Source organism: Brienomyrus brachyistius, chromosome 1, assembly GCF_023856365.1.
Source record: "Brienomyrus brachyistius isolate T26 chromosome 1, BBRACH_0.4, whole genome shotgun sequence".
NCBI classification, from domain to species: Eukaryota; Metazoa; Chordata; class Actinopteri; order Osteoglossiformes; family Mormyridae; genus Brienomyrus; species Brienomyrus brachyistius.
In genome coordinates, this window is record NC_064533.1 from 20,637,597 (window position 1) to 20,664,649 (window position 27,053).

Sequence of the window (27,053 nt, forward strand, 5' to 3'; positions counted from 1 at the left end):
GGAAAAAACTGATATTTATAGTGTAAGATCCCTTTCCAGGCACACTGCAGTGCGGTGCAGTTTTCTAGACAAAAGCTGTTGGCTTTGTCAGACACTCCAGGGTGTTGTAATATTTTCTTAACATTCATTTGACCGAAAATCACTGTAAAAGATATAAAATAAACAATATATAATAGCTATTCAAAAATGGCCGTGTCAAAACACAAGCACACGTTTTAAAATATAGTGTAAGTATATTGGTATAGGCAGGTGTTTATAGGGTCAAAATCGCAACGATGTAAATGGCATTCCTAGAATGTAACAAATCCGGGGTTATGAGACTTAGGCATGTGTCACGCTGGACGTTAATGTTGATCTATGTGTGGTGATGGGGCGCCCCTTTGTGGATGATTTTGGCAACTGCTTGAGAAGTCTGGCGATGCATGACTGATCTGAAAAGCTGTGTATTTCATCTATATTGTCTGTAGGAGTCTGCTTTTGACGTTCCTGCCTAAAATGTTTTTTTTTTTTTTAATCAGCAAATGTTACAGATACATGTGGCTACATTTGCAAGTTTATTGGCTTGCTTTTTCAAATCTTATTCTCATTTATAGGCTATACTGTACTATACTATGCCACACTACAGTACACTATATTATATATACATTACAATATACTACACTATATTATACTATGCTACACTACACTACACTACATTATATATACATATATATACATAAATCAAAATTCTAATTTCTCCTTTGCTGCTCAGGAACTAATGATTTGTATGGTCAGGTTATATATTTAGTTGTATAAGTAATACGTTTGGCTGATATAGTGGCTTATAACGTTGCACAACAGGTTTTTAGTCATTCCAGAAAAATGGAATATTCTGAGTGGAACCTTTTGTCCTGTGTACAGGGATGGGTGGATGGAAAATCCAAAAATTATTCCCTGACTCTTCTCAAAAATAACCTGTGTAAGTGCAGTTCTCACAAAAGGAGCTTTTCATGAGCAAATATTAGGGTTGAATAGGTTTAAACAAATTAGCAGGCATACCAGCTAACTCTCTAGGATGCTACATCCCCACAAGTAATGAAAATCTGTTCTTAAGCTTTTCTTTGTGCTGTCAAACCCAAAACTTTGGTACAGAGGAGGAAAAGATCCAAGACCATATCAATTAAAAGACAACAATAGACTGGTTAGTGATCATGTGGAACCTTTGTCCTTGTGACCATTGGCTCACCCAAGTAGGAGTTAAGGGAATGTACCCAATGAGATGCAAGGCTGCTGTCCAATGAAAACACTCATGTGTTGCTAAGTGACGATCTGAGCTGTAACCAGAGGAAGCAGTATATTTAAGTCAGGCTCCAGAGACCTGATATTCAACCTGATTCCATGCTTTGTAGAAACAACATCCAGTAGCCCCCAGTGTCTGTATCCACCTAGTGTCCAGTGTTTTTAGAGATCTTCATCTTGACAGGTGAAGACCTTTAAAAGAGATATTGTTATTGAACCTTAAGGCTTCCAGGCTGAGATAATTTGCTTAATAGCGTAAAGTACAGGCAGTTCTTTCTATATCTTTATATTTACATCCACATCTTCCGCCTTAACTATAAGTTTAAGTTAATTTAGTTGCATGGTTGTTGCATTGCAAGTTCAGCCCAGCTTGCGCTGGCAAACTCCAGGTAACTGGATCTGAGTGCAAATTAGAGAAAGGTCAGTTGAGCTGTCTTCAGCTGTGAGGCGGTTATCCGCTATCTGCTAGCTGTATGGGCACTGGGTGTTCGTGACACAACCCTTATGCCCCCCCCCCCCCAAGAGGTTCTCTTAATCTGGGCTCTGAGCTGCATGAATAACACAGTGAAAATCTAATCTTGGGAAAATGCTGAAAATGCATCGTACGATCTGGTCTTCAAGCATGTGTGTGTAGACAAGCATGAGAAAACACATACCACACACAGACACACACACACAGACAAACACACACATGCACAAACAAACACATACATGTGTATGGGAGTATCTGTGTGCCCGAATATCAAAATACCTGTAATGTTCCCTTCCAAAGTGTCATCCACCATGTTCTTTTCCCATTTTTTGAAATTATATTTCCTCACTCCATTTCATGGCTCACCCCAGCATATGTGATAGCTGTGTTATGCTTGGCCTGCAGCAGGCTAATCGTCTGTGTGCTGGGTGCCTTGCATCAGAAGCGGGGGGTGAGAATGGGGGGGGGGGCAATACACACCTGTCCCCTCTTATCAGAGGCGACACGCCGCGTGTTTCCTTATAGGTCGCTGGGGACACCGTGTGACCAGAAGCACTAGGCAGCCCCCCCCACCCCACCCCTAGGGGGCCTCGCACTTTCGTAATCAGGCTGTGGCATGCATGCCCGTCAACAGCTAGCTTTTGCTCAAACCTGGCAGCCCTCAGCGCCCCCTACCTCCTCCAGCTAGGCCAGCGTCCTCAAACACAGGGGCCTCGGGTGAACCCAGAGGACGGGACTGAGCACGCTCAGGGCAGGAAAACGTGGAAACATGGAGGAATTCCTCATGGACAAGGACATCTGGATCGTGGGCAGTGTCTGCTTGGTGGCCTCCTTCTTCTGGGGTCGGGTTTGGACTTTACTAACCGATAAGCAGACGAGGGAGAAGGTCACTCCACCTGAAATACAGGTAGGCGCCACCCCCCCCCACCCCGTGACCCATTGCCCGAGGAAAAGCACGGCTCTCAATTGCCTGGGACTGGCCTTGGATGATGCTCCGGGATTTCTGTGGTACTCCTCTGTGTTAGCGTTCCCACAGCATTAGCGTTAACAGCACTGCAGGCATTTCCATGGCGCTAACTTTATTAGCATAGTCAGCATTCCTGTGGCATTAGCATTATTAAGATTGATAGCAGTACCGTGACGTTAGCATTATTATGACTGTTAGCATTAGCTTGCCGTTTAGCATGTGCTATGTTTGCCAGACTTCAGAATAAATATTACTTGAAAGTCATACGTTTTCACGTTTCAGATTCACTCATGGAGCACTACCTGCCTACTTGCCTTTCCCATAGTGGAAAATGTGATGATTCTGTAAGGCTTAATCTGTTCCACAAAGAGACAGGTTTACCTTTGGCATATATGGTATTGTCGAATAGTCTTCGGCCTTCCAAAAAATTATATTTAAATGATGTTTATGTTGTTATGAAACTATGATTTTCTATATGTTAAAGTGTGACAGCTTAGGCATTCAAAACCTTTCCTCAGCTCACAATTGCAGATACTAGTATCCAGTAAGATTAGTAACTTTTTGGAGAACTGAAGAAATCCTTGTTAATTTCATTGTACTGTTGTTTTTTTGTATATATTGTTTTCGAGTATATTTGTAGTTTTGTGTATGTTCATGTTAAATAGTGTATATTTCTTCGGAGATATACGCTTACTGCTCAGATAAATGGATTTAATGGATTTAACATCCAGTATCCGACAAATGGCTCAGTGGGTTAGGACTTTGCACCCGGGATCAGAATGCTGCCGGTTCAAATCCCACAGTTGCCAGGGGAATTTCACCGTTGCATTTCCAAACAAAAATGTACATTTCCTTTGGCGAGCTACAAGTTTTGCACTTCACTGCAGCTGATTTGCGGAGTGATGTGGAATGCACACATGTTCTCTTCCTGTTCGGCCCCATGAACCCTGGGCTACCTGTGTGCTGACGCGGTAGCGCCAGTGCTGTTAGCATGTGGGCGTATGGCACCGTGACCCATCTTATGCTCCTTTGTGCTCCATTATGTTAGTTAGGGGCAGAACACCTCAGTACCGTTCACACACAATGAATCTTTGTGTCTGCTCTGTGCTAAAACTCCCTCCACTCCCAGTGATGTCTAAGAGATTTATACAAAGGTGTGAACACTAAGAGGCAGACATCTTGTTTTTTCCTGTATTTTTAGCTGAAAAAAGAATCAATTTCCTTCTTTAAGGGACGGTCTTCATCATCATGTGCCGCTGCCTTTCCTAAAGTCTGCCCATGCTGTCAGTGAGGTTTTCCTTCTGCCCGAGCTGTGTAATGCTTTTGGTAATGTCCAAAGGAAGGAGATTTGGGTTGTACAGTGTGTACAGTACCCTGCCACCTCTGACGCACGGCAAACATGCATCTCTTGGACCCGTGTTTGTGCTAACACCTTGGAACCAGCTTCTCTGTTAACACCAGCTCCATCTGCATGGTGCGGTTGGAGCACTATGACAGGATCCATCATCCGTGATCAGAGCGTCAGGCAGGATCAGGAATGTGCAGACTGGGGGAATGTGCTGTCCCGGATGGGGTCAGTTATCCCCGGCACGGGGGAGGAGCTTGGATCCAGTATCCGTGGTTTACAAGCGAAGCACTTAGTGTAAATCATTTAGGGGCAAGCTGGTGAATCAGAGATGGCTGCAAAAACACCTAACATTGAACAGCACATTTTTACAAAACACATCAGGAATTCCCCATCAAGGGGGGGTGGGGGGCAGTCCTGCCCCGGACCCCCTAGGAGATGCCATTGGAGACATCCCCCCCACCTTACACCCATGAACAAAATGAAAGTAAAATAACAGTTGGGCCAAGTGTTCTAACACCCCCCCCCCCCATTTGGATAGCACCCATGGCTCTATGTCATCAGTGTGCTTATATAACACTGCTGAACTCTCATTCCCTCAGTCACACACCCCACCCACCCCCTGCCTTGGGCTTCTAGACTTTCCCAATGGCCCTTAGCCCCCTCCCCCGTCACCCACTCTTTCAGCAATCAGTCTGTAATTCACTCATTAATTCACTTGGTGACTCATTCACGAATACAGGACTCTGATTGGGCCAGAAACAGCCCCATCCACACAGATCATAAAGCAAACGCGTTTATGCATCCATGACGGAGTAACACTGAAACATTTTCATATGTATTTTGTTTTTATTTATCAGTAAACGCATTCTGCTGACCTGAGATTTGAACTGACAACCTTCCAGGCACAGCATCCTAACCTGCTGAGACACACAGCATACAGCATGATAGTTTTCGGCCTGTCTGTTCAAGTACATGAATATAGGAGAGCATGAACTTTCTGGTTTTGAAAACGGGAAATGCTTCCACCTGGCTGACGGTGAAGTTGCACTTCTGCTTCAGGGCCCAAACTGGCTGACTGCTGCTCCGACTGATGCTCACCTGTCTTTAGGACACAACGGTCCTCCTCCCCAGCCTTAGTTGTCTCGTATAACAGTCCCTCCCCTGTTACGCCATTGCAGAATCAATGCCACGAGACTCCAAGCCACCACGCACATGCAGGCGCCAGTTCGCTGGGCCAGTTTCACTAGCTGTCAGCACTTGGCTTTATTAAAATGTTTAAGGAGAGTAATAAAAAAAAATGGCAAGAACGAGTGCGTTGTGACACGGGAACAAGCCCAGCTGCTGTGCGAGAGGCCGGCACGTCCGAACTGGGTTTCTTCCCCTGGAATGACGTCTGACCGGGCAGCGCCATGATTGTGTGCAGTGTGGGTCACACACTGCTTCCGTTTAATATCTGCTTGAGGTTAAAACCTAACATATTTTTAATTCTTTCCCTTTTTCTAGTTTCATGCACCATTTTGTTTGAATGATGCAGTGGTGGATTTTTGCACACTCTTGTCAAGTGTCTAGGGGCGACTATTGTGAAAGGCGCTATATAAAAATAAATTGAATCGACTTTAAAACTGAACTGTAACAGTGTATGATTTCATAAATATGAGGGAGACATAGGCGGTAGGGATTTGCTAAGCAGTGACATAATCCTCCCAAAAATATGAGCTCTAAAATATTCAACAACAACCATGAAGGTTTAAATGATGTATATACTATGATCAATAATGTTTTACTTATTAAACTTGGACAGGTGTGTAGTTGAATGACCTCATTATCCAGATCTGAGCAACCCAGGAAGAAGTAAAACCACAGCTTAGTGGAAATAGTACTGTTCTCAAAATAAATAGGTATTTAATTTTATATGAGGGTTGCATTGTGGTTTAGTAACTTTGAATTTCATTCAACCTTTAGACCTGTAAGCCCTTACAGATATTCCAAAAATGGCGCAATATTTCAAGTTGTAGAAACTGTAGTTTCTGAACATTATAAATGCTAAAGCCTAAAAACGACAGAACAGGTAGCCTGGAAGCCTTACAGACCCAAAGCGGACGTTTAGCAAATCACCCAACCTCCCGAGACAATGTTCCTATTCCTGGCCATCACTTTGCAACTCTGTCTATTCTCTGAGCACAACATGACACATCAAAATAGATTCTCAGTTCTGCTAACCCTGTGGACCTTCAGATGGAGTCCTGTCCTTGTAGCTGATGGATGACTGCGAGCTGATTGGCCAAAACTATAGTTCCACCCCTCCCTGTTACTGGCTGACAACCATATATTTTTTCCTGCTCTGACACGTGGCTCTATAAGAGTGCACGTGCAGTCTGGCTGCTGCTTTCTGATTGGCTCTTTAGTAGGCTGAAGGATGCACAACGTGGAGGTCTGACTGCCTCGATCTGTCTGCACCCACTGATAAAAACATAGCCTCTAAGGCCGCTAACCTCCTCCCCCCAGCAGCTCAGAGTTTGGTACATCCCGTCACATTCATGCTGCAAGAACCAGAAGTCTGTGACTTCTGCAGCACATGTGGAGGGCTGTGGAAGGCGAGGATTTAAGACCTTAATCCTAATTAATGACATGGGCCACGAAACGCTCATCAGGACAGTATGGATGCTACTCTCTGCCGTTTTTCCATTCCTAACAAGGCAGTGGAGACTTTTGCTATTTGGCAGCATCTATTATTACTCTGGAATAAGGGCTCTGTGGTCACATGGTCTATGATGGACATGCTAATAGCATTTGCAGGATCTTGGATTACAAACATTGGGAGAATTTGGAGTCAGAATTTAACCCCCTTCCAATGTAACACTATATATATGGGTACAGAAAACATCAATGTGACGCTATTGTTATCTCTGTACCATGTAGGTGTCATTCGGTAGGATTGGTTACCTATTATTGTAGGCTGTACCTGCACTCTGCTTAGTGAGGATGGAAGATGCACCTGAACTTCAGCAACAAAAGAAAACAGAATTGCTTGAAAGACGCTGTTCTCGATAAGCCCATGTGCCCATGTGCACATCATATTATGCATAATTTCTAACTTCACAGCAGAATTTTTAAAACTATGTGATCTGTTCTGAATGTAGATGCTGGTCCTCATTGCGATGGCTTGTGTTACAGCATTCCCTGGTGGTTGCTTGTTGTAACATTATGCCTAAAAACCCCTGTCTTTATTGTAATGGGTTTTCAAGACTGTCCTTCTCAAAGAAAGACAGTCATCTATCCAACTGTCCATCCATCCATCCATCCATCCATCCATCCATTCATTCACCCATCATGCCATCCATCCATTTGCTATACCCTCATCCATTCAATGAAATGAATTATACTGAAGTCTGTTTATGGCATCCAGATAGACGAGATTATTTATGTTCTCAGTCACTCAGTTAATTAATGAAATAAGTGGAGGTAAAGAGGTAGAAGTGTGCTGGGTTTTGTGAGCCTGTAAGTGTGAGTCATTTTTGGACTGATGAATTTGAGGTCTTCTCAGGGCAGGATTGGTCAGTGCATTTGGTTGAGGAGCAGGCAGGAGACCCTGTGTGACAAGCTGTCAGCGGGATTTCAGCCGCCATGCACGTTCTTGTCCTGCTGTTACCGGGGCCTCTGCAGTTCTCTCCAGCGCCACCAAGAGATTAGATCCAGTCTGCTGCTCTAGTGTTTCGCATCAACCTCCCTCAGGCAGCAGCCACTGAGACAGCATGTCCTTATCTGCTGTAGTCACATTTAAGTCTACACATGTATAATTACAGAGCTGTGTTACTGACAGCTGTATAGCTCATTAGGCAACATAGGTGACATCCTCTGAGGGGGCGCTGACTTAGACAGGGGGCGCCTGCATCGAAAAAGTCCAAGTAATGATTTTCACTTCTCCCCATAGCAGCTTTTTTTTTTTTTTTTTTTTTTTAAAGAACTTTGCTTCAAGTTTCTTGTGAAAATTCCAGTGCAGGATTAAGCAATTAAGGGAAATGCTGTGGATGGAGTTTACAATATATGAAAAATTCTGGATCTTTTTTTGGTTGACTGTCCCATGGTCATGCAGGCCCACGTGACCTCTTGTATGACCTCTTGTATGACCTCTTGTGTGACCTCTTGCGTGACCCATGACACTGCCGGACCCGTGTCTGTCACTTTGTGTGGCCTTTTTTGTCTTAGTGTCAGCATGCGTGGCCATTTCACCCTCTCTTTTTTAAACTCCTCAAATTTGCAAATGTCATATGTGACCAGAAGGTCTAAAGCACGACCTTCAGAATGAAACTTCAAGCATAGAGATGAGTAATAATAATTGTTTCTATTTTTTTTTTTTTTGGGGGGGGGGGGGTTGTTTTGGTGAAGTACATGAGCCAGTTTTCAACTATTTAGGGATGCAACAGCTTCACTTCATATTCCGGTCTCACGTTTCCGCAGATTTGCCTGGAGATGGGGAGAGAATTGAGCTCAGACATCCAGGGGGATTTTAAAGAGCATTTTGAATATCCTGAGGAGTTTCTTTTGGCACAACAGCTCAGTGTGTGATGCTGTCCTCCAGGCTTAGGGGTCCTACCTCCATTCTATGTGTATGGAATTTTTAGAAATGTTTAGAGGGTGGATGGTTGCATATATACTGTGATGATTTATTTAGCAGCTGCTTTTGTTCATTTTTTTTTAAGAAAGCATGGTCATGCAATCTCTGGAGCAAGGGTAAGGGCCTTTCCTCATGGGGATGATGGTGAAATTACACTATCAACTTTGGGATTTGAACCCACGACCCTTTGTTCCCAAACACAGTAGGCCCAACCTACTGAGCCACACATCTCCCACCTAAACATCCTGTGGCCGACAAGCAGCATTTTGGGACTGAGATATTTGGCACATCTCTGCATTGCCGCTATCATATGTCCTGCAATTAGGCCATGATGAAGTTGTCCAGTGTCAGAATGTTCTAGAAGGTGGAAAAAGTATGTGATGCACTGTTTATCCATCTACCCTGGGTAAATGTGGTCCATTTGTTTTGGTGACATGCAAGTTGGCTTTCTCCTGATAGGCAAAAGGGGCTGCAGAATAACTGATGTGCCCCCCACCCCCAGAGTCTTGCTACCCATCAGCCCCCAAGGGGGACAGGTGCAGCAAGTCTCTGGCCACCCTGTCCTTATTTGTTTCTAATCCTGTCCTTGTCACCTGTCACTGGCCGGCATTGTGCAAATGCTCATTTCCAAAATAGCACCCATGTTGCTGCAAGCCCCGGCCGTGGTGGTGGCCTCTTTTCCAAACCATCCAATGGGCACAGGCGAGCCGCGATGGGTGGCCGGGATTTGCCATCTGCGACAAATCAGGACGTCCGTCACTCAATACAGAGAGTCAGGTGACACAGGTCACTTTCATATTTGCATCCCTTTGCATAGGTTTCATATGGATAATGTGGTAGGGATACTATTTCAATAACACACCCCATGCATATCATTTAACTGTTTCTCAACAACTCTCCCCCACCTTCCCAGAATGCATTCATCTCAGATATCCTAAAAGTGGTATAATATGGGTTTTCACTAGAAGTCTGACTCCAAGCCAGCTTAGAGGCCTGTATGAACGTTTTCCCAGGAAGGTTATTCTGTCCATCTTCTCAATGTGCTGCATGACGTTTACCATGTGATTTTTTAATTTTTTTATGCAAAATTCCAAATGCGTAAAATTTTCCATATGTGTGGTTGGAGCTTTTCACTTGAGTTTTAACTCACATTGCTTATATGATTCTTCCCGATCTTCCTTTGCAAATATTAGTGGCAAACATAGGCTTTAGAGCACTTTCTGCCCTGAGCCCCTACGTACCACGGTGACACGAGCACCTTGTTATCTGCTGAAATGTACCCCGTGAAGGTCCCCCATACTGCCGTTCGGAATCGCCTCAGGGAAAGCCCATTTTACAGAATCGACGCCAGTTGTGAATACATCATTGATTACTTGTTTTGTGGTGCCAGGCAATTTTCAATTCACAGTAGAGCTGAAACAAAAATGCTGGTCAGCCATATCATAATCTTTGTCCGATAATCCATAATGTTATACATTTTACATTTATTAGACAGTAAAAATTCTAAAAGAAATGCAATAATGCATCTAATGTATGTGTAAGTATGTAGACAAAAAAACTTTATATATGTTTCCTCAAGTTTATTAACAATAATGTTAATTGTAATATCACATGCAGTTTTTATTGCTTTTTTCAAGAAATGATGGAAACTCATCACACTGATCAGACCCCTGTAGCCAAAGCTGCAGCAAAGAGAAAATCTTTGCCATGGAATTTTTCGTCATAGCCCTTTTCTCTTGGAAACATTAGCAATGATCAAGTGCAGTAAATGATCCAAATTCCAGCGCACCTGGCAGCCGGACAGGGCATTCTGGGCATCTCAGATATCACACCAGTCACCCAGAACAGAAGCCCCCCCCCCACACACACACACACACACACACACACACACACTAGTCCTGAGGTTCAGGGAGCCACAGTCACTCATTCGCTGATCCTCTGGTGTAAATGAGACAGGGACGTTGGGAGTGTATGGTTGGGGGGGGAGGGGGGGGGTAGTTCTTATAGTTGGATCCGGTTGCACTGGACGAAGAACGAGTGACTAACTGTAAGATCTTAGTGCAGCTCAAACTCATTTCAAACTCATTTCTCTGGTGACTTTTCATTGATTGCTTGCCATTTCTGTTGCCTCAGGCCTGATTTTGTTGTTTTGTTCATTTTTGGGACTTATAACTTCATGCATCTTGCATTCTCTGATTGTTGTTTTCTTACGGAGTGAACGCTTTTTGATGAAGTAGAAGGGAATGAATAAATGATTTTGTGAGATCCGTTGAAGTGTTTCCAGCAGAGAATCCTCCACAATTTCTCCTTGTCAAGACCCTCAACACCATGAGCTTGCCTCTGGTCAATTCCTTGGCAAAGGTCTACGACCCAAATCCCTTGCAGGGCCACAAACCTCCTCTTGCAAAGACAGCCATGGAGTCTGAGAAGCCACAGGTGCAAAGTCAGAATCTCATTGAAACCTGGATCAAGTGCCTCAGTGAAAAAATGGACTGGCTTCTCAAGGTCCAGGAGAAGGTCCTTCACAGGCTGGATGGCATGTCCCAGAACATTGGTGGCATTGAGAAGGAGGTAGAGATACTCAAGGTAGTCAAGGAAGAGGTCTGTCAGCAGGAGAAGACTGAGACTGAGAGTCCTTCTGATGTAAAAGAGATGTGTCAAGAAATGACCAACATCATGTCCACTGTCAACCAGAGGACAGAGCAGCAAACCAGGAAGCTGGAAGGGGTGGAGAAGCTGGTTATTGGCCTTCAGCAAGTGATTGGCTTCCTAGGAGCTAAGACCTCCAAGCTCAGTGAAGTAATCTGCATTGGCAAGGCCTCTCCGACATCAAGCGTTAAAGGGAAAAACACTGTAAATACTAAGGTCAAACATGCTGTCAGAAAACCCCAATCAACCAACAAAAGGTCCAATAAGGTGGGTCACATCAGACGTGCTGGGAATTCGGTAACAACACGGCTTATTCTTTGATCATGGTTTGTACATTGTCCACAAAATTTGCAGTAAGTTTATTACCACATACCTGTATACCTGTAATATTCGAACAGCTTCAGCTACCTCTAGTGTCTCTTTTATGGCTGACACAAAGTAACCAGTGCAGGAGATGAGTGGATGATTCTGTCATATCATGTCTCTGATTACCATCAACAATCTGCTTAACACAGTGGAGAATATTATCCCAGCTGTGACAGTTGAGTTAAACTGGGCAGCTATTGGCAGTGCATAGTAATCCTGCCCGCTGTCGTATTTTTCCAGTGAGTAATAACAGGCTATATGATGGTTTAGTCACAGAAGAGTTCAGATTTCGGAACAAAGAGGTGGCCATGTGATCCTGAAAATGTGCCATCATATAAATGAATAAAAGCAGATGTACTTTTAAATTAAAAGTTAACAAATTGTGTATTTATTTTGTATTTTATTCTATTTTATTTTAATTGTGTTTTTTTTTTTTGCTAGACCTCATTACTGCATGAGCTTCTGAAGTTAAATGGATGGATTTATAGAGGGAGGGATGGATACATGGATGGATGGATGGATGGATGGATTAGTTTAGTGTGTATTCAATATACTGTAAATGTATTAATCTTTCCTTTTTATATACAAAATATTCATACATAACCAGGTTTTAAACCATTATTCTCATCTCTTTGTTTATTGCTAATTTGGGGTCCAAGCTCACAGTGCTGGTACCTTATTATATTTGCTAGGATTTCGCTTCTTCTTCTTCTGCGCTAAAACGATACGGCAGCACAGATCGTAAGGTGCAGAAATACCACATTTGGTGGAGTGCTGCAGAATTGCCTCTATTGCTCAGGCAAGCAAAATCATACCCATCAGCCTGTTGGTGGTGCTGCATCTCAGTGTTGGACCTTTGGATCTATATCTCCAGAACAGAGTCAAAGAAACAAAATTCTTTTTTTATAGACATTCCCTGGCTCATGTCAAAAAAGTTTACTATGTAGCTCCACCTACTTATATTTTTTTCCTGATTTGCGTAATTTTGAACGTAAAATTTACTTTTTCAAACTCGCCCTAAGCCATTCGTCTGATTCACACAAAATTAGAAGTACAACATCTTTAGACATTGTTGACAAAAATTTATCCACAGGATTTTGATCACTGTAAAGACAAATTAATTTCCTGGATATGAACTGTTTGTACTTAATGAGCTATTTCTCATCAAAGGAACATCTATTTCTCAATAAACTTACTAAGTCTAGTTGATATGACAATCCTAGGCTGCTCTCCAAATTTCATAAGTCACCCAATAGGGGGCGCCATAACTCAAAATAACTTATAAGTCAGAAACCATTGGATATAAAAAGATAAGCTCTTTCTTGTCACTGCATGAGTACAATGAGATCATGTTTGGGTCTTCCTACAGAAGCCTCAGTAAAGAAAGTTTAAGGAGTAGGAGGGGACAAAATGATATAAGTAACATATAGCAATACAGTACATAATAAAATAGTATAGGGGGCATAATGCACATGAACTATTGCACATGAGATAAATATATTGCACTTGGGAAAACCTCAGTTGAGAATGCAGGAAATGATCAAGAACAGCCATATTGCACGGTGTGATGGATTACATGGTATACAGTTGAGGTACAGAGATAAGTGAGACAGCAACATTATCATACAGTAAATGGGTGGGGTCCAAAACGGCTACATATTGTGTGCGTGTTTGTGGCCAGATGTTCCAACAAATCATATAACAGAAGTTGATCTACTTGTCAAGCATGGCTGACAACAGCCAATCAAATTTCAGCAGGCTATAATTACCCTTGTAAATGACTGAGAATCATGAAATTTGGTGTAACGGTACAATATTTCTTCCTCTACTCAAGTCACAAAAAAGACGTCAGTTGAGTTTCTGGTGGTGCAATAACACCCATAGTCCAAAAGCCCTTATATGGTAATGTAGATATTATAAAGCCATACAAACACAAAATGCTTCCATACCTAATACACATTCATTTACAGAGATTCTGATGGAACATCTGATGGTAAATGTGGCGTCTATTCATGCATGTGGTTGGACCCCAATAATCGCCGCATGTGGCTATATTTTGGTATTATTTTTGTGATTACATCTCAATTATATGAAATTATTCATAATATCAGTGTTAGGGAATATTTAGAGCAAAAGCAGTTTTTACTTGACACCCTAATGAAAATATCAGAACAGTGTGTTCAAACAGGCAGTCAGCTACCGATAACAGATCCATTTGGCAAATGGAAGGCATGCTTAGCTGGCTGTGAAGGTATCTGTCTGAGGTGACAGTTACTCTCATGTTCTGGCAAACAAGTAGAGCAGGATGCAGTAAGCTGGGGACAGGGCTGCCCCCCCCCTCCCATTCCTGTATGAAGCCTACTGCCTAGTAACCCACTGGCTCCTAAGACTTGTTGTTACCTGGTGCATATGCTGCGTTATCACCGAGGGGGGCCTAGCTACCAATCACAGGCTGCTCGGGTTTTCAGGCTTGACACTCTGCTACTCACATATGTATATTTTTCTGTGGGGGGGCTTTTCTGCACTGCTATTTGGTTTCAGCTCAGACAGCAGCCATTTCTGATAACTGCTTTGCAGGAAGTGCAACGAAAACAAAACAAAACGTATATGACCCATGGGTCTTTTAAAATACCTGACAGCTCACATTCATCTCTGGCAGAGAGTGCTATTCTTGGAGCATGGAGACAGCATTGTGCCCTTGTGGCCATGCAGTATATAAGTAAACCAACAGCTGAACTTAACCTAACACCTGAACATATTAGTTGTTTAGTCACTGGTGCTGTGACCAATATGGGAAGTCCTGATAGCTCAATTAATCAGTCGGTCACTTTTATCTATGCGAGTAACAGTTTCATAATCACTGTGGGTTTTGTGTAAATTGTGAGTGACTTTATTGACCCTTAAGTGCAGTTATGACTAAACCTTAGAGATACAGCGAGTGTCAAGGCTGTCCTGAGTATGGCATAGCAGTTACTGGTGCAGTGGGTTCAAGGCGTAACTTAATCTCCTGAGGTTCTCAGAAGTTGTTTGGAAAACACCACAGCTGCACTATACAGTCTGTCAGTAGGTGTCAGTAACGATTATAACAGATTATGCTTTGAGCTAGGTTCAAGTTGCTTTCTACAATGTTTATCCTCTGACAGTCACTTATCAGTGCTGCTGTTTTTCATATAAATAGCAGATATTAATGTATCTGTATCTGCAGGTATGGTAGCCAAACAACTTGGTCTTGTTCTTTGTTGTCTGTTGCGCAAGTGCGCCCCCTGGAGGACATTCCTCGTTAAGCATTCAACCTGTCTTTCCCCTTGGTCTGGTGCATTGTGCCTGGGATAACAGTTTTATTTACAGTACCGCAAAATTTATATGCCTACCCTTGTCTCTCAATACAAACACCCAGCGTCAGACTTGTATCTGTATCCATACCTGTCACCTTTTCTGTTGCCCAGCTGAAAGCCCAGAAATCCAAGGATGCTAAGGAGAAGTTCAGCCCAAGCCTCAACGGTCTGAAGACCCAGAAGAAGAAGAAGCCTCCGGATGCAGGAGGTACAGCACAGCATGGGTTTTGGTGACCTGCTGTTCTCTTGACATTGTCATGTAGCATAGCAACAGAGGGTACAATACTGTCAAAGGCAGTCAAAGAAAATAATTATTACTATTTTTCTTGGGAATAGGTGTAAATATGCTGGAAAAAAAACACAATATACATTAGAACATATGCAAATTAGCAGTTAGAGGAGAGAGGCAAGGAGCGTGTGCTGATTTAGCGTGTTGCCGCACCCACCACATGTCAAACCAGCTCAGGGATGAGAACCCAAGGGCAGCCGTGCAGGGGGTGATACCTCAGCACCACACTAGTTCAAATGGAATGGAACAGTGTGAGTCTTTTCCAGTCGCTGGAGTCCCAATTCTGCCACCAACCCCCAAACTTTCCCTGCAAGTTGGAGGACCTGCTTGCAGGGCTGGATGTAGGTTAACATCTAGCCCAGGATGAAGAAATTGCAGGTTAAGGGCTTTGCTCAAGGGTCCAACAGAGAGGAAACACTCCTGGCAAACCAGCAACCTTCTGATTGCTGGGACAGATCCGTAGCCTCAGAGCCACCATTCCACCCATTAACAGTAATACGATAAAAAAAAAAAAAACAAGAATTTCTACTATTTTCCAAAAACTGATATCTTGTTGGATGGCTAGAAGAACACCAAGACTCTCCTCAGGGGCACCCCAGCAATTCCATTTATTAATTAAATTTCACTGCCAGCTCTCATAATTAATTAACTTAATTAGTAATATAACTCAATGAGGTGATTGATTAGGAATTAGAGTACCTGCAGGAGACAGGGAGAACATGCAAACTCCATACACATGGAGCAACGCCAGACTTGAACCCTGCTCCCAGAGGTGTGAGAGAACAGTGCTAATTACTATACCTCCGTGCCACCCCTTTCAGACCAACAGGAAGATCATTTAGACATAACTTTCTCTGAATGCCTAAGACTTGTACTGTATATTACCCTTAAAGCCCTGTTTTCTGGGAATGGCTTTGTGTGTTTTCAACAAAATGGTTTAAATAAGGACCTCACGAGCAGCAGATCTCGTAGAACATTCTGACTATTTTTGCATTTTTTTTTGTCTGTCTAAAGTTCTAAACGTATCTTGGATGAACCTGCTTGCGGAGTTTTAAAGCTTGTGGTTGTGCTGGTTGCAAACACTGCATTGTGCTTTGTCTGGACCTCAACAGACACCATATCCCTGAAGAAAAAGGCGCTCTTGCTCGAAGAGATCCAGAAGCTCAACCAGCAGAATGCAGAGCGGTCTGCACGCCCAGCCACACCAGAGCTCCAAGATGCAGAAGGAAGTGACTGCTTGCCCGGCCTTATCCCAAGCATCCCGCAGTCAACCGTGGACAGCAGTGAGGAGAGCAGTGCTTTGTCATCGTCAGAGGAGGAGCAGGACAAGGAGGACAAGGCCACACAGCTGGAGGACAGCCTCATAGTGAATGAGGAAGGAGAGAACGAGGAGCACTTCACTGAGTCAGAACACGAGGAGGAAGTGGAGGACGAAGAGGAGGATGCGGAAGAGGCTCTGGAGGAGGATGAAGGGACAGAGTATGAACTTCAGAGAGAAGAGACTGAGCTCACCGACGAACATCTGCCTCTCCCAGTTGCCCTTCCTCTGGAGAGGTGTGTATTTCTCATGCTCTTACCAGCATCATCAGGAGTCATAGCCCAGGCACAGGTCTTGTTCTTAAACCATCAACCTACTCAGATCATCGGTCCCATGCAGACTTTTTGAGGGGCGGGTGCTCAAAGCCTTTGACATATACATTAAAGAGCCACACTATATCTTTAAATACAACAGAAATACACTCTTTATCTTTAGAAAGTGGCACTTAAAATTGTTGGGGCAAACTTTGTACCTGCAGTTTATTGATTTCTGCCTCTTACAGACCTGTGAATCTAGGTGACCGGGGTCATTAGATCAGGGCTAGTGGATGGGTCAACATGTATTTGCCATTAGAAAAAGGTTCCAGAGCATATTGGGGTGGGAAGAGGTTTGAGAACAGAATTTGGAAGTTGTGAAACTTTATTTTCAAAAGATGTTTTAAAGTGAGCATTTATATTCTGGAAAGTAAATCCTTAGACCCTGATGAACTGCCAAGTATATAAAGCACTGATAGGGGAAGCTTCATAGAAACTGGCCTGTAGCACTGTAGCTGGGGCGTGTTGCGAGGCTGTCTCACCCGGGCATCCTGCCCCACAGCCATGAGGCCCCCGAGGCTGGCCCCAAGAGAAGGGTCACTGCGGGGCTCCTGGGCGAAGAGGAGGCCCACAAAAAGAGTCGCGTGGAAGAGACAAGCAGGGATCCAGAACCCGTGGAAGACGAGGTGGAGGCAGAGGAGCAGAAGGAGGATGAAGAGAACGATGGCGAGGCCTTACTAGAGGAGTACATCATTGGTGAGCTGCAGGCACCTTTTACAAAAGGCTATGAAGTCTCCAACAAAGGAGAATATAGGGGCGGGGCCACAGGGGCACTGGCCCTAGGTGAAGGCTGATTGGCCCCCAGAATGCTCCTGCCAGTCACTCACTGATTCAAAACATATCATTGGCTAATAATAAAGTTAGTCTTCTGTATGAATTATGCCCCCCCTTATGCCTCTCCCCCCACCTTACAAAATTCTAAAATCACCCCTGGTGTCCAGTTAGCACCAGGAATAGTATAATGTGTAGAATGCAACCAAATCAGACTCACACACATCTGTGTGTATACATCTGTCCACTGGTTTTGGCAGAAACATTCCAGTGAGGACAGAGTAGCAAAAGAGACTATGGTGTTTCATCCGGATGCTAATGTAGTGTGGTGTACTGCTTGCGGCTTCAGAACTGTCATTGCTCCAACTGAGCAGTGACCACAAATTTCTACAGTGTCCTTCATGTGAACTTTGAGTCATGAGTTACAGATCTGCCCTGTCTGTTTCAAATCGTGGGTTGAGTCTCATTTTGGTCATATATGGTTAAACTTTGTACGGCATGTATATATAAGCATGCTTTGTACCTCATCACTTAAAATGTTCCCTAGCTGGCTGAAGCTATTGTTTCTTATCTTCCCGTCCATCTCACTCCTCCTTTCTGGATACCTTTCAGACTGCAGCCCCCCACCACCTGCCCCCTTCGATCACCGGATCGTGTCGGCCAAGCACAACCAAATCTCCAACTTCTACACCGTAAACCGGGAGGAGATCCTGGGAGGGTGAGAAGCTTTTGTTATGTCAGTGGAACCAAATCTCCAGGACACAATGTATGAAAAGGGACATCAGTTTTGGATGAGGGGGAGGGATGTGGGAAGGGAATCTTAATCCCAATACAGACAAGTATCCTTTCCCATGGTGGGTAAGTCCAGAGTAAAGGTTGTTTATTTATATACTGACCCCCCACCACCATACGGTCTGTGAAACCATACCCCATGCTGACTTAGAGATAATCAGCCAGTGATAATCTATTTCTTCAAAGAGAAGCCGCCAGCCTCTTCTTCATTTAAACGTCTGCAGTTCCTTCTTTCGGGGGGCTTTTAGATTACTTTTCTCACATTCAAGGGCAGGTGGCCGTTTATGAAAAAATGTCTCGCATTAGCTGTCTGTTTTGTCTGACACAATTGGAATGCCTTGAAAGAATTTTATACATATTTAGGTTGAGTTAGTTTGTGTGAATCAAGGTGAAAAGCAGTAAACCATCGCTAGATGTCAGTGTTTTTGTGTATGGAGGGGATGGCCGACGTCTCATGAGAACTTAATATGTACTTGATTCTGCACTTTTATTCACAGGGGTCGGTTTGGTCAGGTTCACAAATGTGTTGAAAACTCATCCGGTCTCACCTTGGCTGCCAAGATCATCAAGGCAAGAACTCAAAAAGAGAAGGTAAGCTTTGTCATTCTGCTTGTGTCAGAATCGTCACATGACCACACACATGACCATATGCGGCCACACATGTGACCATGCCTGGATAACATTTAAAAAAAAATCAAACATGTTTAAATGGTCTGTATCATCGCAGACTGTTTGAATGTGCATCACCTCCATCCATCACCTCCATCCATCCAACTAAAGGCTGATTTATACTTCTGCATAGAATCTACACTGTAGATATGGCCAGAGGTGGAGATTTCAGGTCCAGAGTACAAATCCAGACCAAGATTTCGCTCAACCAACCATTTGAGTATAAAGAGTCACAGTCACAGAGTACTCAACTAGTTAATTGAAACCAAAATCTTGGATTGGATTTATACTCTCTGGATCTGAAATCTCCACCTCTGGCCATACCTATAGCGTAGATTCTATTGCAATATTTATAAAGCAAAAAAAGAAGTTATGAATACTGAATTTTACATGTATACTACATAATCCTGAAATGGACCAGTCATTAAAATTGCAGCGCTTGGCAAGTTTTGTTTCCTATAATAAAGTAAAAATGTTTTAGTAAACACCCCATACTCAGCGAACTAGCATTTTGGTGTAATTGCAGAGTGATGCAGCACACACCGGGTGCACAAGTATAAATGCTCACAACGGCATAGGCGACTTGCGTAGGCCACGGCGTGAGCAATGCAGGAGTGCAAATGGGCCTTAACTGTGAGTTTTCTGTTCACAGGAGGTGGTGAAGAATGAGATACAGGTCATGAACCAGCTCAGCCACGCCAATCTGATCCAGCTCTACGCAGCTTATGAGTCAAGATATGACATCATCTTAGTCATGGAGTAGTAAGGATCCTATTTATTGGTGCAAATAAATTTACTTCAATTTTTACCGAATAAGTCGTTATATCCCTCAGCTTTATGACATCAGGTGGGCCTAATCTGTGGCACAAAAATATACTTGTCATTTCCACAGTGCCATCTAGTGAGGGTCATCCCATGTGCAATGTTACCAGCCCTGTTTCATTTCTTTAGTTAGCTTTGTCAGAAAGGTAACCTCCTCTTGTAACTGAAAAAAGTGCATTATTAGCTTATTACATGGGTGATGATCAGGTCTCCGTGCTGGGTGGCATGATGCTTTATCCTTGTTGCTGCAGTGTGGCTGGAGGTGAACTGTTTGACCGCATCATTGACGAGAACTACAAGCTCACAGAGCTGGACACGGTGCTCTTCATCAGACAGATCAGTGAGGGCTTGCAGTACATGCACCAGAGGTACATTCTGCACCTGGACCTGAAGGTGAGGTGCCACACTCCACACCAGAGAACTAAGTCTGAGAAACACTGTCATGGCCTGTCTTTACAGCGTGTATCACTCCCCTTGGATTGATTAAACTCCGTTTGCTTTTGCAGCCTGAGAACATCCTGTGTGTGAGCAGAGAAACCAACAAAATAAAGATCATCGACTTCGGGCTGGCAAGGAGGTGAATGATACCTCTTATGTCCCCTTTTGGTTGTTACTGCTAATGTTTTTCAGAGCAGTATTTACTTAATTTAACTGGATGTCCTACATTATTTGGATCAGCACATATCCCAGTTGAATATTGTGTGTTTGATATAGCAGGTAACTGGTCATCATAATTATGTGAGTTAAATAAGTATCTTCTTCATTTAAACGAGTGTTACTCTTTCGCACAGATGTACTTTAAGGTCTGAATCTTCACTGAATCCTCCCCTGCTGCCCAATTCAGGTATAAACCCAGGGAGAAGCTGCGGATTAACTTTGGCACACCAGAGTTCCTGGCCCCAGAGGTGATCAACTACGAGTTTGTGTCATTCCCCACAGACACGTGGAGCCTGGGAGTCATTACCTATATGCTGTGAGTGATGCAGCTGGGGGTGCCCACTGACATGAACCATGATTGGGGGACACACAGACACATTGAGGGGACAGTGAATCCATGATATTCCAAAGCTTTATTCACTAACTCTTAATAACCCATTTTGAGTGCATACAGAACACTGTACTCTGACATTTGATAGTCGTGACCTGACACAAACCAAGGCTATTGGTTCATTGGTTTAGGTACCACTTTACCATAAGACTACCCTTATGAAGGGTTTATGAATGGTTTATAATCAGGTTACCAATTAGGTTGTAAGACTTCGTAAGTCGTTAACAGACATTTATAAACATTGTCATACGGTGTTTTATTAATGAGTTACTACAATTTATAAGTGGCAAAATGGAGTCTTATTGTAAAGTGGTGCCTTTTTTATACAAGGCTATTGGTTCATTCGTTTATACAAGGCTATTGGTTTATTCGTTTATATAAGGCTATTGGTTCATTCATTTATACAAGGCTATTGGTTTATTCGTTTATACAAGGCTATTGGTTCATTCGTTTATACAAGGCTATTGAAATGGACAACCTGGAGCAGAGAGACTTTACATATAGTGATGCAGGTCTTTCAGCACAGTGACATTGTAGAGCTCCTTCTCCAATGTTGCCACCTGCTGGCAGGCTCAGCGGACTGTCGCCCTTCCTTGGAGAGGATGACAATGAGACACTGAACAACATCCTCTCCTGCAAGTGGACCTTTGAGGATGAGGAGTTTATGGATATCTCTGACGAGGCCAAAGATTTCATCACCAGGCTCCTAGTCAAGAGCAAGAGGTAAGTCTTATGGGCACTGGCCTTAAATGGCTCCAGTGATGAACATGGTCACCTTCAGACCTGCAGTGGAGGCCACAGCTATGTTATTCGGTGACTGTGACCAAAGCAGCTGGGACTTTGCTAATTTGTATGTCGCTAGCAAGTCCAAGGTCCAAGTTTCACCGCCACTCACCCTGTAACACAATGAAATTCTTGCACTGCAGTTGAGGATGGGGCTTCATGAGATTGGTCAAATAGTGTGCAATGCAAGACAAGACAGTGCAGGCAAAGCAGTGAATTATAAGAATGAATAAACAAATAAGTTATGAATTTGTGTAGTGGGACCACGGTATGAAACAGGGGTGTCCAATCGTATCCGCAAAGGGCCGGTGTGTAGGCGGGCTTTCACTGCACCTCCCTAATTAGATTACTAATTAGAGGACTGATGAGTCCTCACACCTGGGCTTGAACAGCTGACTTACAGGTTACCCCAAAAACCTGCATGCACACCGGCCCTTCGCGGATAAGATTGGACACCCCTGGTATGAAATAACAAATGGACCATACCACAGAAAAATAATTAAGGATACAGCTCAGTCTCCTCAGGCTCAGTTGTGAGTCTCCTGAAGGTCCAGGCTTGGCATGGTGGCCCATGTCTATTTATCTGACCTCATAGCTGGAGGATGAGTGCAGCAGAGGCCCTGAGGCACCCCTGGCTGTCAGACCGCAAGCTGCACTATCACCTGCACAAAAAGGTATGCGTACCTGCTCTGCGCCCTTACGCTCCTGTGGGAAAAGCATGCTTACAGTGGCTGACCTGCTCGCTGAAACTAACTCCACTTTTCCCTCCAGAAAAACAAGTGCCATTCATCCCATGCACCTCCTTCTGGGAACAGCTGATCAGGTTTGCTACGGTGTCTCATAAAGTGTTTAAACAGCAACACAGTCCAGTGACACTATAAAGATGATTAGATTACATTACATGAGATTCAACTTTATTGTTATTGTACTGAGTACAGGTACAGAACCAATGAAGTGTGCTTAGCATCCAGCCAGGTACAAATAAACAGTGGGCACAGCTAACCAAAAAGTTAGCTTCGATAACTGCTAATCTGCTAACTCCAACATCTAATTCGATAAAGCTAAACTGCTAAAAAATTTTGAAAAGCAAAACAGCTAACGACAGTCACTAGCCACTAACTTTTATTAAGAACATACCTAGAGAGCCGTAATTTTAATATGTTGTCGCTTAGACATATACCGTTCCAGAACAGTGTAGCATACCAAGATCAAATGATGATCAAGGTTCACACAAATAATTAAATGAACAAATGAAATTAAAATTTGTTTGCAGTCAACAACCAACATACGGTTGATTTACTGTAAACTTGTAGACTTAGTAAACTGACCGTTATTATAGTAACGTACTTTGCCTCTGTAAGGTCCGGGACACACCGGATTGCATAGCAGCTGCGAAACCTGTTAATTTTCCTTTCGGCGCCCATGTTCTCAGGTTAGAGCAGCACACGGTCTACATGACATGCGTGTTTCAGGCGTGACTCACGCCTCGCGGCAGTGGCGCGTTATCTAGAGTCGGACTGGCGCTTTTCTGTCACGCATGCAGTAAACGGTTTTGAGCAAAAATAGACAATTAACAAGATATGTCGATAGTCATACTGACATCCTACTAGCAAAATTGTATAACTGACATCTTTCGCCATAGTTTCTATGCTACACATCATAGACACGAAGAAATCTAAATTATATAAATTATTTTAACCATTTTCCCAATTGTATTTATTAAAGTTGATAGTGGAGGCTACATGTGCACTGTATACTTAGAGTAGAAAACCCAAATGTAGGCTGTAATTATATAATATTGATAAGATAATAGAACATTAAAGCACAGTCGTTTTCAGGTGCTCTCTCTTTCGCTCTTGAATTACTAAAAACGGAACTATATTTAGCTAATTGGTCCAATAATGGTTTTCAAAGTTAGCATGAAATGCTAATCCTTTGACGAAAAAGTTAACTTTGCTAATTAGTGGTTAGCGAATTAGCAGAACTTCGCCTTCAATTGCAGCTAAATTTTATACAAATGCTATAAATCTAGTCAATTACTGTTCCTGTAGCTCAACAAGTAGAACACTGTTAATGCAAAGGTTGTGTATCCAAATCATATAGCGCACGTAACGTTAACCTTCTTTGCAAGTTGCTTTGGATAAAAGTGGTAGGTAAATTATAAATAGTGTCATATTTCTTGTCACAATCATTCACTCTGTGCTTCCTGTTTGTTTCTTATATTGCAGATAACCTCATAATATTGCACTTAACCATTATTTAAATTTACAATTTATTCCTATTATACTTGTTGAAGAGTAAGCATTTTTTTGTAAGCTGTCCGTGTGCCCAAAGGATTTACCTATTTTCTCTCTGTCTCGGTCTCCTTCAGAGTAGGACTACAAATCGCCGGCCCTGTAATCACATGGGCCCAGCCCCCTGGACCAACACCACTGTACCCAAACACACCTGCCTCTCCGCCATGCACCATCATGGGCCCATCTAGGCCAGCTGGTCTTTGGTGCAGTTCCACCACAGCAAAGGTGCTTATCCCAGCTAAATGGCATTCGACGCATCATAATTTACTGATGAGTCCCCCTCCCTCGTTATGATGCAAAAACAGCTACAAACCACTCAAGTATCTCAAAAAATGTCACTGATTTTTAAACATGCAGGTCTATAAGCAAATATTATACTTAAACAGCTAGTCGCACAGCAATGCTGTACCTGGTGATTTGAGCACGTGTACCATATGGAGATGTGTTTTCTTGATCAGTGTTTAGCCCAGTTCATTTGTTCATTTATTTATTTGCATTTATTTATTTAGCAGATGATTTTTGTCCATATCGGCCCATGCTTTCGGTTTTGAGTCTTATGTTTAAAGCGTAGGAATGTAGTCCCGAATTAGTTTTTTTTTTCAGAAATAATTATCTGATTTCCTCTGAATTGCGCCTGCAACAATGTCTGCCATTACTTGTGAGCAGAATACCCTTGATTCTCTGGGTTTGAATTAGTACATCAGACTGGGGAATTTAAAGTGTGTAATCTGCCTAAAAAAATAATTACATGTATGTATTATTATGTAATTAATTACATTTTTGGTCATTTCAAGAGTTGTGTGTAATTTCTAAGTAGTACATTGACATTACTGATTTTGACATCATTTCCTTTGGTTTTGAATTCTTAGGTTAATAAATGGGTATAAAATTTTTTCTTTTAATGGTCAATGTAAATAAATTGCATTACATGTTTTTAGTGCTTATTTCAACAAACGAGTGCAATCCAATTTGTTTTTAAGTAACATGTGCATATCATAGTAAACATAAGTAATTCTTTAAGAACACAGAGCTGTATTGATCTAACTGAATGCTGTATGTGTAATTTAAAATGATTTTTTTTTATTTTTTAACCTTTCAATCTATACCATACACTAAATGGGGTTTTTTTCTGTTTTATACATTTAAAAAATGTAGTCTTACCAAACTTTGCCATTGTGTCGCTTTTATGAGCCCTGTTAGAAATTTTAATATAATTAACAAATCATCAGACATTGTCATTTGTTTATATCTGCGATTTGATTTCAAGACATATTTGGTATTTCCCTTTAACTTCATGAAAGATGGAGTAATATTTTATTTGGGAAACTTCGTTAACTTTGTCTTAAAATGCTTAAATATTTTAAAGCTCATAAAAAATTAACCAGTTAAGACAGACATAGTTTCTAGAATACTTGAAGACTTTTTGATTTCACCTTCACTAGCATTGCAGAGGAATTCATTATTATCTTCGTCTTTGTGTTAGATTTTCTCTCCCATTGAAATGCAAGGTTAACTTCTTACTTCAGGAGCGTGATTTGTGTAAGTAAGGAGTCTCCCTAGAGGACAATTCATTCATAGTGACACCCTGATCACTGTCAGCACAAACCCAGTCCTTTGACTCCTGTCTCTCACTTACTGCTTCAGCACTGTTGATGTTATGTGCTGTCAGATTGGATGTGTTAATATTGTCTAAGAATGGGCTGAACTGAGTGTCTGCCCCAGAAATTGGCTTACGCAGTGCCAGTGAACCATTTAGGCGATATTTGAGGGGGCACCGTCCTACAAGCTGATTTCACTTTGTCTCAGATAGGCAATGCCAGCGGTGATGCTTGCATAGGGAGCCACATGTGCTTTGACTGCTACTGGGTTTGTGAAGGAAGATTTCCTAAAATGTGAATGTGTGATAATTGCAAATTTGACACTTAGTATTTCATTGTAACTATCTTCAGCTTTCGCTTGTAAATGTTTGATGACTTTCTCTGGGGCCAGTGAAACTTCTACTTCAAAAGGGAGGGACTCTGAAATGTTGGGTGAGACTCACATTGTGGGATTAGGTTATGACATGGTCATACCTTACAGGCTCCCTTTACAGGCCGAGCTGCCAAATGTGACACTGAAGCTTCCTTGTTGAGCACAGGGATCATCCTGGGGTCTCCCCATCTGACAAGATGCATGTTATAAATGTCATTCTCATGTCCTGCAACATTGGCAACATCACTGGAAATGTTGTTGTGTTGCTGCTGCTGCTAAATAAACATGCACACAGACCACAGAAAAGCTAAAACACGAATGACACCTGTGTGTGGCGGCCTGTCCCCGCGAATGTGCCTTTGAAAGTAGTGCGTTTGAATGCAGTTTTAATATCAATGGTACCCTCCTCCTGTTAGCCTCTGTTGCTACTTAGGTCAAGATTCAGGATTGTAGTTTGACTTCCCAGCTTTTAAGGTTCTATCGCTACGTGTTACTTTTTGCCCGTCGAATCCCGTTTCTTGTTTCTCCGATTCCAGACGGCAGATTATGTGTCCAATTTTTGAATTTGTTTCCTCACCTTCCACGAAGGCTTTACACTACCTATTTACATTAATATAGCGCAATTCTGGTTTAAGGAAGTTTCCTGCTTTATCAGTTTAGAAGTTGTGACCTGTTTGCCTATGTTTGATTTCTAGACTAAATTCGATAAATCTGCATCCGTGCTATTTCTTTTTTCCTGTGCTTGTTTGATTTCTTTCTTGTGTGGTTTGTCTCCTGGACGTTTGAGTTTAAAGGCTCAGTAATTTGCAAATGATTTTAAATTACGTTTATAATTTATCTTTCAGTGTCTGCTTTCTTCTGAAATTGCATTTGTGGCCTGACAAAGCGATACTTAATATTTTACAATAATAAAGGTAATATTAACAAATATAATTCATAAGGAACTAAA

At 42.5% G+C, this 27,053-nt stretch overlaps 2 protein-coding genes across 3 annotated transcripts in view; one reads left to right on the forward strand and one right to left on the reverse strand.

Annotated features, from left to right (window-relative positions):
- Positions 1 to 20,604, reverse strand: part of ppp1r42 (protein phosphatase 1, regulatory subunit 42) — a 55,151-nt gene extending 34,547 nt beyond the window's left edge. Inside the window, exon 1 of the mRNA XM_049015934.1 lies at positions 20,594 to 20,604. The gene's annotated coding sequence lies outside the window, so the exon portion shown is untranslated. The remainder of the gene's footprint in view (positions 1 to 20,593) is intronic.
- mylk4b (myosin light chain kinase family, member 4b) lies at positions 2,372 to 27,053 on the forward strand. 2 transcript variants are annotated; one of them, XM_049015919.1, is made up of 14 exons: positions 2,372 to 2,657; positions 15,142 to 15,238; positions 16,432 to 16,873; positions 17,454 to 17,647; positions 18,335 to 18,440; positions 19,012 to 19,105; positions 19,836 to 19,945; positions 20,257 to 20,398; positions 20,512 to 20,582; positions 20,850 to 20,978; positions 21,624 to 21,776; positions 22,432 to 22,510; positions 22,608 to 22,659; positions 24,208 to 27,053. In XM_049015919.1, the coding sequence occupies exons 1-13, from the start codon at positions 2,520 to 2,522 to the stop codon at positions 22,653 to 22,655; spliced, it is 1,803 nt and encodes a 600-aa protein (XP_048871876.1). In that variant the 5' UTR covers positions 2,372 to 2,519; the 3' UTR covers positions 22,656 to 22,659; positions 24,208 to 27,053. The 2 variants fall into 2 exon arrangements, with proteins under 2 accessions (XP_048871876.1, XP_048871875.1); XM_049015918.1 differs by lacking the exon at positions 2,372 to 2,657 and adding an exon at positions 10,648 to 11,596.

Bases quoted from the DNA above. Each gene is read 5' to 3' on its own strand.
- mylk4b (XM_049015918.1), top strand. From the start codon at position 11,009: ATGAGCTTGCCTCTGGTCAATTCCTTGGCAAAGGTCTACGACCCAAAT. The intron at 15,239-16,431 runs GTACAGCACAGC...GGACCTCAACAG, and splicing joins GAAGCCTCCGGATGCAGGAG to ACACCATATCCCTGAAGAAA. The intron at 16,874-17,453 runs GTGTGTATTTCT...CCTGCCCCACAG, and splicing joins GTTGCCCTTCCTCTGGAGAG to CCATGAGGCCCCCGAGGCTG.